General features: G+C 45.5%; 1 protein-coding gene across 1 annotated transcript in view; it reads right to left on the minus strand.

The window, feature by feature from the left end:
- DDX31 (DEAD-box helicase 31) overlaps positions 1 to 13,117 on the minus strand; it is a 50,819-nt gene extending 37,702 nt beyond the window's left edge. Inside the window, 14 exon segments of the mRNA XM_075439047.1 lie at positions 1,495 to 1,671; positions 2,028 to 2,263; positions 3,018 to 3,124; positions 3,522 to 3,641; positions 4,478 to 4,542; positions 6,265 to 6,306; positions 7,837 to 7,881; positions 8,715 to 8,779; positions 9,370 to 9,440; positions 9,914 to 9,957; positions 10,433 to 10,508; positions 10,698 to 10,951; positions 12,477 to 12,622; positions 12,625 to 13,117. Coding sequence (XP_075295162.1) covers positions 1,495 to 1,671; positions 2,028 to 2,263; positions 3,018 to 3,124; positions 3,522 to 3,641; positions 4,478 to 4,542; positions 6,265 to 6,306; positions 7,837 to 7,881; positions 8,715 to 8,779; positions 9,370 to 9,440; positions 9,914 to 9,957; positions 10,433 to 10,508; positions 10,698 to 10,951; positions 12,477 to 12,622; positions 12,625 to 13,117 — 1,941 coding nt within the window.
- Positions 13,118 to 13,139: the final 22 nt, after the last annotated feature.

Genomic DNA, 13,139 nt, shown 5'->3' on the forward strand with positions numbered 1-13,139 from the left:
CACAAGACAATCTCTAGCACTAGTAACTGAAGGCCTCAGTAGCATTCGGTCTTTGCTTGCCAGTACCACCTATCGACTCACACTCCCTCTCCTTAGCCGTGGGAACAACCGCACGCTCACACTCCCTTGATCGGATCCCATTTACTCTTTCCCTTTTCAGAGCTCAGAACATCTCTGGTCTCAGAAACACCATACCCATTTCCTTCCTGTCCCTTTCGCTTCCTCCTTCCAAAATATCCTTGTTTCCATGTTTCAAGCCTTCCTCCTCAGAGTTCTAGCCAGGAGTTAAGTGAATGTCCTGCTATGTTGATGATATAGAAGAAATCTTACATACCTGGCTCCCAGCTAGAGGTACCGTTCTAAGAAAGAAGGGAAACTTGGGCCTTGCTGACACACGAAACCCTCTGCTGACAAAAATTTAAGAAGAGAGCACGCTGTATCTTGTTGACAATGACAGCAGCCGTGCTCAGCAGTACCATATGGGATCCACAATTTAGCTCCATTAATGCTCTTAATTTGAAGACATCAAGCACTAATTACACACTGGGTACTAAAAAGGCAAAACCCTTCCCCTGGTGCCAGCTACTTAGTGGTGTTCTGTTGGCTTAACAGCTGGTCAGGGTAGAGTTGGGCCAGACCAGGCCTGCTCACTCGCTCAGGCAGGCAGGCTGAGGAAAGGCCAGACTGCAGGGACAGCAAAGCACATGTTTCTGGTCTCCACAGGATGGGAATGAGTGAGAAAAACAGTGGCTCTTCACCTCTTGCTTCATCAGAAGAGCGCCATTCATTTACCATCTCTGCTGTGCAGCTCAGAGTAGAGTGGTAACTCTCTCCATCACAGACCACGGGCAGGATCAGGGGCTGAGCTTTCAAGTGAGGTTCTCAGCTACTGAGAGAAATGCTGCAGTGACAGTTCATTTGACCCTCTTCTCCTGGCCTCTCAGCCTCTGTAGAAAGCTCCAATCTCATCATCTAGGCCTATCCAGCCAAAAACCAGACCTATTCTGGGGTAACCACTGTTATATTGCTACTATTCCATCCCAGGGAAGAGAGCAGTCTGTCAACTCACTGTTCTTCAAAACCAAAGCCACACTGCTCCAGCCTTATCTAATGGGGGCCACTTCTTGGGCAGTAATATTTTGGGGCTTGGATGATGTCTTCCTTTGGCATTAAAAGCCTGTCTTGACTGCATGAGAGAGAACCATGGATACATAAGTGGTTTAAGTGCATCCACTGGGAATACAGAACGGCTGCCTCAGCCTGCTGAAATAACACCTCTTGCCTCTTCAGCTGTATTTTTCAGATATAGCTACCAAGGTATTTTCCAGAAGTGGGACAATATTCTTATTCTCATTAGCAGATGGAAGAGTGAGGCCCCTAGAGGTGAAATGACTCTCTGTCCTCTCTTCTGCTCTCCTCCCCAAAATAACCACGTAATAAATCATAGGGAATAAGGAATAAAACTGTGTATCCTGACATTTTCAGAATGCTTACTTCCTGTTCCATGTTGCCGTGCAGTCGTAGAAACTGTAAGCATGAAGAGGAGACAGATGAACGCCCAGGTTGTTCTGACTCTAGCCCTCCTGAAAGGACCTTCAGAAGGAGCTCATAGTGGAATTCCACTTGCTCACAGCTGGAGAAAAAGATGATCATCTTGTGGTGTTTTTCAAACTGCAAGAAAACCAAGAAAATTGCACATGACCATTTCCACAGGCCTCTCCCAATTCCCTGAACATTATAAGATCTAGGTGGCTTCCACTTCTGCAGATATGATTATCTGGGAAAGGATTACGGAGCTTTTGACACCAAATAGTGAGCCCACAAAAGAAGTACAAGTGCATGCTGCACAGGTATCCCACTGCCAGCATGAAAGACACAACAGCACCTCAGCTCTCTTATGGCTCCTTGTACATTAGCTGCACTTCAAAGCCCTAGATCTAACCCACGCTATCCTTCACATTGTAATAGATAAAGGAGTTAGAAAAGGCAAAGGGGCTACTTAGTAATATAAATGTAAACAGTCTCACCTTGCATTTCTCAAGGATAAAAGCTGCTAACGTGACAAGCCTCAATTTGCTGGGGACCATCATGACATACTGCTTGAGCTTCTCCGGAACAGCAAAGTTTTCCTGCTCCATGCAGTCTGATGAACTACTGGCTTGACTATCCAATTGCAATGCTGGTTTGAGTGCCTTCTGGATTTCATCTGCTATGGAAATGCTGATGGGATCATTCAAACTGATATCAGCCAGCCGTGTTACTCCTAAATCACAGAAAATGAAAAATACACGAGGTTCAGTCTGGGACACTGCTTGGGAGGGCGATGATAGATTCACGTTAAAAAAACAACTAACGCAATTCCAGTGAAAAGCAGTGAAGGGCAAGGAACAAATGAGCCATGCCTCAGACGCTGACAGAACACCTCCACAAACCTCAGGCTTTTCGGGGCTTAGCCAGGCTTAGTTGCTGTGGACTCCACCAAAAGTATCACAAGACCCTACTTCAGCCAGCTGTGCTATTTTACACTGCGTAAATGTCTTGACCAGATAAAGAACAGGACAGCCAAACGCTGCCTAACTGTCTGTGTGGCAAAAAAACAAACAGATCTTCACTCTATCAAGAGTGCAGGAGTCATGAGGCCTAGCTCAATTCCTGCCTCAGCAACTGAGTTCTTGTATGATACTGAGCAGATCACACAAGAGCTGTCCCGTTCTTTTGTCAGCTTTTTGCCTTAATTTTATATTTGGAAAGCAAACAAACCAACCAGTGCTTCCCAGGTTCACAGTGACTTTGCTCTGGAATTTGTGAGACGTATGTAAGAACCATGTAAGCACATACACTGACAGAAATTCCAGTAACAAAGGACAAGTATCATAAGCCCAAAGAAATCAACAGGCATTATTCTACTTCTGCAAAGGGCTTCAGATTGGGCTGGAATATAATCCAACTCAGTCAACTATTTTGCAGTTGCCTGTAAATTATTCAACTAGAAGAGACACCACCTGCCTATAACCTACCTTCTGTGAGGGTGGCTGAGAGCAGGACAGTCTGACGTGTCTCTCTCCCGGCATTTAAAGCATTGAGTATCACAGCTACATCCTTCTCAAAGCCCAAGTCCAGGATCCTACAACAACAGCAGAGGTGCTGAAAGATGGTGTAGGAAGGAATGAGGAGAAAGCCATAATGCTACATGAGCCGATTAGGAATAGGGGAAGTGTTAGAGCTGATCAGGTCTTTGTTCCATCTAGCCAGCTTGGTGTTCCACACTCAACTTTCACCAGGGTCAGACATGTCAAAAGACACTGAGAGAATCTTGGCAATGAATAATTGCACAGTAATCTGTCCAAAGGGGACATTTCTTCCTAATCCCAGACATCTGGTGCTTGGATGAGGCCACTGAGCATGAATGGTTTAAGATCGTGTGCACACGCTCTCTCTCTTTTTTTTTTTTAATATTTTTTTAAATTATGATGCGGAGGATATAATAATTATTTTCCATATCTAAACACTTGGAAGTTTACCTGTCTGCTTCATCAATAATCAGCCACTGAGTGCGACGGAAATGAATACATTCTGTGGACTTGATGTGATCAACCAGGCGACCAGGAGTTGAAATGAGGATATTTATCCCTTTACGTAATCTGTTAAGGTTTAAAAGAAAACCCACAAATGAACAAAAAAAACAAACAAGAAAAAAGGAAAGAAAAAAAAAATAAAACCTACAGATTAGCAGTAACTCTGGAATAGGAACCCAAAGTGAGGAACTGGAACCTAGAGAATTTTTATGAAAAAAAATATGGGCATAGTAAAATTAGCAGGGATGGTACTTTCTCACTGATTAAAACTGAAACTTCTTACACAGCTAAATTTTATCCTTGATCATCACTGATACCCAGAGGCATACTCAGCAATACGGACAGGGTGGAAAAAAATATTAATAATAGTAAAAAAAAAAATCCTAAACCACCCAAGCTAGGTTTTCTTCTCTAATTCAGTACTTTTTTTACTATCAAGAGTAAACTTCTTTTGTGTATGCTTATATAGAGAGAAATGAAAATTCCATTTTGGATTACCAGCTTACAATTCAATTCAATTCTTGAAAAGGGAAAAGAAAGAGATTTTTTAACACCAGGAAATCTCTTCTCCAGAAAGCAATTTCCCCCATAACAAATACTGTAGACAGCACTCGGTGGTAAGCAAATACAGGTGTTTGTCAGAAGAGGAAAAAAAAATACTGACACAAGAGATCATCTTCTCAGAAGGCTCATCAACATTTTAGAAATAGATCCAACTGGGGGAAGTGACTGCTTCCTGCTGACCCAGCCACTGTGTCTGTATAAGATCCAGAGGGATCACAGCTTGATCCAAACTCACAATCCTCTCTCCCAGTAAGAAAAGCACTCTAAAGAAGAGTAACAGATAAAAACTCTGTAGAGCAGAAGAACCCAAAATACAATTTAAGAAGTTGGCTTCCTACCTGGCTTTTTCTGATTTTCTCTTTTCTCCCCCCATTAACACTCCAGGCACAATCCAGGTAAATGGCTACAGAAAGAAAAACCAAGACCGATATAGATTCTTCTTACTAAAGAGGCAGAACCTAATCCAAAAAAATATGTTTCCTGGCAAAAAGAGAAAGGACTGGGGCTGACAGCAGCACACATCTGATGTGATCTAACAGACAGAATCTACATGCACTCTCTCACCCACAGCTACATATCAATGGCACCTTTAGTTTTAGCCATGTAACTTGCTTCCCACATCATCTGGGAAGACAGAAATGCAGTCATTTTTACACCACTTCCAATCACATAATAATATTTCTTCTCCTTCTCCCCATGTAGCCTAAATGTTCAAAGACAAGCTACAATGCTGTTTCTTCATCCTGCCTTTAAGCAACATCTTCCTGTGGACCGAAAATTTAAGATAGACACAGGACCTACAAAGTTTATATATACCTACACAGACCTACATGCATGCACTCACCACGTCTGTGAACATTAAATGTCAGCCTCATTGATACTGGCAGGAGTTTCTGCCACGTACTTTAATCAAGTCCAGTCTTTTATTGAATCCAATCTTGCCCAACATTTACAGGGGAGATAATCAAAGCACAGTACTGCCACAGCCTCACTCGGGAGGAAATGCAGGACAGAAGCAGAGCACAGCTTGTAAGGATTGCACAAATGCGTGACTGGTAAATAGGCTTAAGTTTGCACGGGTCACTGCTTGCCAGAAACGCTCAAACAAAATAAGTTTCTACAAAAAGAGTTTCTTTTTAAGGTTTAAAATTAAGAAGATGTCGAAGCAAGGTCCAGGCAATGTAACCTCAGCAGTTGGCATTAGAGTAACTGTGTCGGGAACAGCTCAGCTAGCCTTTTCTCTCCGTAATTAGACAATCATATTACACCCTCCAGTCACCCAGCCCTTCCAAGGTCCAGTCAGACCATAATCTGAATCTTCTGCTTTGGGTCACTATGGCAGTTTATGCTGGACTTGATGCTTACTACTCATTACACGTAACAAAGAAAAATTAAAGGGGGGTCAGTCCAGACTTCATCCTTTGAAGGACATCAAAAGTCCACTCATAATAACCTCTAATTACTATGGAAGAAGACTGAAGTACTTCAAACCTCACCATGACACAACAAAATCTTACTTGGTAATTCCAGCACTAAAAAAGACTTGGAAAGTACCTTATTATTTCAAGGAAAAAACAGAAGAAGGAGTGGGAATATGGATTAGATGAATGATTTGGATACCTTCTAGCCCCATGGTAAGATACTCTGCCTCAATTAAAAAGAAAACACTACCATTTAATGATTTTCAAATTCTTCTAAATTCTCCAGCCATTCAACTGGCAAAGCAGTTCACCAAGTTCTACTCACCATCTGAAACCCACCTGTCTAGTACTAGTTTCAGTAAAACGGTACTCGTCATTGTGAGTTTCCATTCACAGCTCAGACTGAAACTATGGTAGGTACTTCTAAAAACAAAGTGTTCTGAAAAATCAACTAAGCTTGTTTATGAAAACATGTGCAATTAAGGTGCCATAATCAATCACTTAATTGTTCATGCAATAGTTTAAAACATGCCACAGGGAAATCATGCACTTAAAGTCAAACAGGTTTATCTTTAAGGACCATGTATCTTGCAGATGCTGGATTTCCTATAACATCCAGCTGAATTAACAGGAACTGAAGTTGCCTGGCATCTTACAACAAGTGGCTCAAGGAATAAGAAGAACACAGAGCACTGGATTCTTACCTTAAGTAGTTTCTGCATTGTATCAAAACTTTGAAGCGCAAGCTATGGAAATCAACAGAAGAAAGTGAGCTCTGAAAATGTCCGTAAACTACAAAGATGGAATACAAGCCCCTTGGGCTCACAAATCTGTAAGCTAATCTAATTATGCATACAATTAGAATTCTCAATACATCCTTAATTTTTCTTTCAGAAGCTACTTATTATTTTACTGTCCTGCATAATCCTTCTTCTATGATATTTGGATCTCTTGAAAACCCTGCCTATTGGTTCAGCTCCACAGCCAGCTCTCAGGACAACAGAGACTTCTGCTGGCTTCTGTGAATACCTCAGGGAGAAAACAAGCCAAAGCCACAGAAGATTTTGCTCCTTTGGAAGAATAAAAAGGGAAAATGGCACAATATCTGGAAGAAAGTCACTAGGAAAAGGAAACGCAGCCCAGAAGTTAGTTATCTTCTGGCAGTCAGGGCCAACCACACTACTTCCTCACGTGCCCCATGGAGTGATCATACCACTGGACCTTTCTACCTCTCTGTTTCTCAGTCAGCAGGACAGAGACGGTACGTACCGAGCTTGCAAACCTACAGGCCTGCTTAGTAGGAAGCACTTAGCTGCTGGGTTTCTGCTGTGGCACTGTAGGCAATGGAGAAGGACAACAGTGCCGCCCCAACTGCTTCGCAGAACGAGTGTGTGAGCAGGGCTTAGTTGTGGGAGTAAAACTATTTTAAATGCTCTGACTACACACGCTACATACTACTACTTGCCAAGCTCTCAAGAAAGGTCATTTATTTCAATACAAAGTGAAAGTAATACCAACTGTAATTACAAATTATCTTCATAAGTACTCTCAATGGCAGCCCTTTAAACAAGCTTACGAAGTTTCCTGCATGCTTAGTATTCATACAGCATCCTAGAGAGGCACTAAGTTTGCTACTGTAAAAATTTAAATAGCTTCAGAGCTTTCTCCTTTCACAGAACCGAGCTGAGATATTGCACTGCAGATTACATAAAATATTGTGCCCCAAACTAGATACCTGCAGTCAATTCTCCACATGGAAGTTATTATCATTTGACACACACACAAAAAAAGTTGATACCCTCCTCTGAAATTGCCTTTGCAATTGCAAATATAAATCAAATAGAAGAGAGTACAGGGGAGAAACCAACTCTTGGAAGCCTCATCTTCAGCACTCACTTATAGATTTGAAAAGAGGGCTTTAAAAGTGAAACATCTGTATAAAGCCAAACATTTGCAAAGCTGATTTCATTGGTTTTACTTACAGCCCCCGTGTGAGCGAGGCAAGCTTCACTGAGCTAGAGAGTTTCTCCAGTCTTCAGTACTATTTCCGACTGCATGAGGAAACCTTAAGAGATTCCTTCTTTCTTACTTTGGTACGGCACTGAACAAAAATGACAAGACGCGTCCAGAGAGCAAACACTCTTTCTGTGAGGGCAAGATCTGAGCAAAAGGACAATGTTTCCTAAGATGGCCCTTGGTGAACCCATGCCTGTACACTAAAAATCAGTGTTCAAACACTCAGATTCAGACAGAATCAGAAAGAAAAAACCACCTACCTCTCTTGTCGGGACTAATATGAGTGCATAAGGCCCATCACTGCGCTGCAAACAGAGAAGACGAGAGGTCCACTAAGCAGAATGCAGCACTGATAAACAGAGCACTTCCACGTCTAATGGGTATCAGCCAACAAAGTGAGTTCTGAAGGGTTTTAGTACAAGTTTGTACACAACCGTTTGAGGTATGCCCCCCACCTCAGCTTTTAAAAAAATCAGAAGTCTTTCAAATATCAATACTGCATTGCCTTCTCCTTCCTGCTTGGAAATCTGCTCACAGTCATACCCAGCATTTTATTACATACACATTTTGCTTCCCTCTTGTGTTTCTGAGTTGCAGAAAGACTCTCGTATTCGATGCACAGTAACAATCTGCAGGTAGCAGCTGCAGAAGGTACAATTCAGGACAGGCTGGAAACATTTCCACTCCTAAGGAAAGCCAGGACGATCTCTTTCCACAAAACACGCAAGAGATGACAGATCTGCAGCAGCACTTTCTGGTCAACCAGATGATCCAAACTGGGAGCAATCATCAAATCTCATACGTCGAAGATCAGAAACTGATTACTCCTAAAGACACGGCAGTAACCTTTGCTTTCAGTTCTCCCAGCTTCCAGAGCATTGCCTCTTCTGCACTCTACCTTCTCCAAATTTGACATTCTAGCCTACTGCATGAAGTAATAGGGAATGTGTAACATTGTTCTTGATTCATCTGTACCTCAGGAGTACAGGAACATCACATAAGCCACATGTGCAAATAAAGGGGGAAATAGGCTGCTTGACTTTCGTATCAAGAAGAGATAGTGACGACTACAAGATGAGCTAGATTTTATTTTTATTAATTTTAACATTAAAAGCAAATATAATTCTGTTGCACCTACCTGTATTTTGGTTTCCAATCCTTGCAAAGACTGTACAAGTGGAATCCCATAGGCAAGAGTTTTACCTTTTCAAAAGGAAGAAAATTGGAAGACTTTCCATCAAAAAAACTGTGCCAACTACAGCATTCCAGCAAATTAAAGTACCGCTCACCCTACCATTCTTAAACTGAGGCCAGAGACTGGAAAAGTTTTATTAACTAGAAAGTTTCCAGAATGGAAGACTGACAGGCAATGCACCAAAGGGTTAAATTAAAACACAAGAGGTGGTGGCATGCCACTAAGATCTATCTAAATACACATCCCCACCCACCCAAAGAAACGAGACATCCAGGTATAGTTTGCTGTAGAGCAAGCACATAAGTCTGTACGGTAAGAGCTGGTGCTGCCTCGCTCTGCTGGCCTCCTGGACCTGCATCCCCACACGAGCCTTGGAATAGGCCCACGGGCAACGCCTGGCAGCTGCACGTCAACATTCAGTCCCACCACTGCGCTGCTACAGAAGTTCGCACAGCATCTGTCCGTGTTGCAGCAGGCCCACGACAGGCTTCCCAGGCTATCACTTCTATGAGCTGTACTGGGAATGTCAGGTTTTCGTTCTGTATTTGGGATCCAGTTTAATACGCCCTTGGGAAGGGACTGACAATTAAATACTGACCTGAACCAGTCTGAGATCGCACTAGAGCATCTTTGCCTTCCAAGACCACAGGAATTGTTTGCTTCTGAACACTGCGTAACAAACAAAACAGGTTAGGAAATACGAATGCAATGCAGGACAGAATCCTAAGGTTTTAATGTAGAGTGACTGTTTCAAAACTGTTTACCCCAAATTTCATCTCTGCTGTGTAGCTACATCTGTAGAGGCGATTTCTATGGAAAGTCACTAGGTAAGACATCAGATGTGACCAACTGAAAAGTGATAATTTTAGGATTCAAGTACCAAATCAGAAGGCAGGACTCCAAAGTTCCACTTTCAGCTGTGACAACTGACCTGTTGTGTAACTTGCAAGTTATTTCTCATCCCAAATTTTGAAAGCAACAAACCCTATGGCAAATGGGACAGCTTAACAGGTACTGTGGACTTCAGAAACCAATTACATATAATGAAATAAATCATAGATGATTGGCTTTAAGGGGTAGGGAAGGAGATGACCGGCTTTAAAGGGTAGTGAAGGGCAAAGTTTTTACATGAATTTGCTTACCTGGTCATGCTACTTATCTTTAGGACAGTGTTTATCGTGGATATCTAGAGAGATAATAAACAGCAGTAAACAGGTTTCATTGTCCAGCTGTTCTTTTTGTAGTACAAGATAGAGCAAAAACCACAAGACTGATGCTTATTCGCTACATTACTGGTCCAGGGCAACTGCATGTAAAAGCTCCCAGGTCTCAAAATAGTTCTTAGTTAATCAGACTTGCACCATTGCTGGTGCATCATAAAATATCAGACTTGCTAAAATACCACACTCCTGAGTAGTTTTCTGTGGTTTTTTGGTATTAAAACTGCAGTGGTACTAAAACAGTGCAGGGTGCTGGGATAGTGTGTTTGGGGATGGGTGAGGACACGGGCCAGCATGCTGAGCTAAGAGACTGCAACAAAATCAGGCAAAGTACTGGCAGGTCTGTCCAAGTCACCACGAATCAAGGTGCATCTCTCAGCTCTCTAACCTGCCCCCCACCCAAAAGCACGTTTCAGGGCACACAGCCTTCCTGCCACTCACCAGATGGGGATGGAGGTCCAATTGGCTAAAAGCCTCTGTAGTGAAAACATTTTCTTGCACTTGCTGTACTGCTTTTCTGAGTTAGGGGAAACCAACCAAACAAAAAGAAGAACACGGTGTGGTTAAAAATTGTACAATAGTATTTTACATAAACAGCAATGACACTACATGTACCAAGCAACTGCTCTGCCCAAGGGCAAGAATTCGAGACACCGAATTTCAAGCCACTGAAAGGGGTTTTTTTCCTCCCATTTGTCTAAAATACCTGTGAATTTCTGGGATATCAGGGTTGTTTTTAAACAGGCTGGACGTCTTAATGAAAGGTTTGCTTTTCTGGCTTTCATTTCTGTTGTTGGTCAACTGCTTCTTAGGAAGAGATATTTGTGACGAAGTTCCCTTCTCCCTGATGTCAGCTTCCGTGGCACATTTCCTGAAGGTGTTTACTGATGGCTTACGTTTACGTTTCAGTGGCGGGTTTCCATGTGGTGACTGGAGCTTTCTTTTCAGACCGTTAGATTGCTTTGATGTTAACAAACAAACCAGACAGCAAGAACTCATTAATGATTGAGAATTAACAATGTGGTATCATGTTGAACACAAACATCGGCCCATGGATAGATCCCTTATTTTTGGAATCCCCTAGCCCATGACTAAAGAAACTAAGATTGATTTTTGCAGCTAAACAGTTCCTGGTCTAACAGATTCACCACCACCCCTGAGACCTCTGAAGACTACTGAAATGCAAATCTGAAGTCATATATAGTGCTCATCTCTAAAGGATTTCATCTAGCTTCCCCAGTAACTGAGCAGAATACGCTTTAAAAATCTCTCTCAAAAGCTCTGCAAATCTCATGATTACATTAAAGCCATCCCCACAGGTTTCCCTCTTTCTGTGGGCAGGAGGGATGGCCTGTACTTCACTCCAACTTATGCTTCTGCCAACTTTCAGCATTTCCGAGCTCTTTATTTCTTCTTCTGCAGCAATCAGTTTATTTTACTGATCTCCCAATCATCTTCAGAAAAATTTTTGCTCTCTCCATATTCCTCCAGGAACAGTGAAGAAGAAAATTAAATTTAACTTCCTTTTGTCCCTAAAGCTCTTCAGTGTCCCCCAGCTCTTTCTCAATGAATTTATTTTTCCCCGACATGATTGCAGAACTCCCGGAACGCATGAAACGCTAGCACAATCTTGCCCCTCTTTTTTCTCTCTCTTCCCCACTCCTAGCCGCACACTCCGGTTTTCTTTCTCCTCCTATGAAACACGTTGTTTCCAAGCTCTGTTACTTTGTTCACTTGTTTCTCCACCTTTCTGGCAACCAACTGAAAACCACCCTCCCACCACCGACACTCGCTATCAGCAGGACGGCAGTGGTGCTGCCCTGCCTTCAAAGCACCCCTTAGAACTGGGTTAAACCCTGGCAAACGCTTAACTCTCACACACTTTTCAACAACATTTTAGTGATAATCGAAAAGTTGATAGTAAGAACCGAAACATCCTAGAACTACTATAATAATAACTTTAAAACTGAAAACGTCTACTTAAACTTTTCTTGGTCTCCTTTCCCCAAACTCAGGAGAATAAACCACCTCCTGCTGCAACTCGCAGCACTCCCACCATGAGATGCTTTTCCTAAAATCCACGCCGACCTCCCCCCCACCCCCCAACCCGAGCAGCGTTTCCGAGGCCCGCAGCAGCGTCCCCCGCAGCTTCCCCCCCCCCCCCGAGGCGGCTGGCGAGGCCCGCAGGGCGCCGAGCGGCCCCTCCGCCCCTTCCCGCCGGGTCTCCCCGCTCCCCGCCGAGCCACCAGGCCGCTGCGCAGCTCCCAACCCCGTCTCGGGGGGGCTGAAGCATCAACGGCTCCATTTTATAAACTTTTTAGACGCGGACCGCGGCTCTCCCGGGCCAGGCGCCCGCCGGAGCTCCCCCCCGCCATGTCCAGCCAGGGGCAGAGCCGCGGCCCCGGCCCGCAGCGGCACCTCGGGTCCCGGCAGAGCGACGGCTGCTCGGGCCGGGCCCCAGCCCCCCTCCCCCTGCCGCACCTACCCGGCCCCGCCGCGCCGCGCCGGCGTTGAGGAGCCGCGTCCCGCCCGCCGCCATGACCCGCCGCCTCCCGCAGGGCCCCGGGGCCGCCCCTGGGGCCGGGCCCAGCCCGCGAGGGCAGAGGGGAGGCGGACGGAGCGCCGAGGCGGCCCCCCGGGAGAACGGCCGTTCGCCCGCGCCCCCGGCCGCAGCGGCCCCGCCGCAGGGGCTCAGAGTGGTGCCTGCCCGCACCCCCCGGCCGCCTGCCGGGCCCGCGGGGCAGCGCAGGCAGCGGCGGGGCAGCCCCAGCCGGGGCGGCCGGGGGCTTCGGCGGCGCATGCGCGCTGCGCCCGGCGCGGCCCGTGAGGCGGCGGTAAGATGGCGGCGGCGGCAGAGCGCGGGGGCAGCCCGTCGCTGTCGGCGGGGGAGGAGGAGCCGCCGCTGGGGCTGGACTCGCTGGTCGAGGAGGCTGCGGCGGCCCCGAGCGCCGGGTTCCGGCTGACGGCGGTGCGGCGGGAGCCGGCGGTGCGGCTGCAGCACGGCGTCAGCGGGCTAGAGCCGCTGGCCTGGTCGGAGGACCACCGGGTGTCGGTGAGCACGGCCCGCAGCATCGCCGTGCTGGAGCAGCTCAGCGACGTGCACAGCGGCGGGCAGGAGATGGTCATCCACCGCACGGCCGTGCCCGCG

Source organism: Opisthocomus hoazin, chromosome 19 (assembly GCF_030867145.1).
Source record: "Opisthocomus hoazin isolate bOpiHoa1 chromosome 19, bOpiHoa1.hap1, whole genome shotgun sequence".
Classification (NCBI taxonomy): domain Eukaryota; kingdom Metazoa; phylum Chordata; class Aves; order Opisthocomiformes; family Opisthocomidae; genus Opisthocomus; species Opisthocomus hoazin.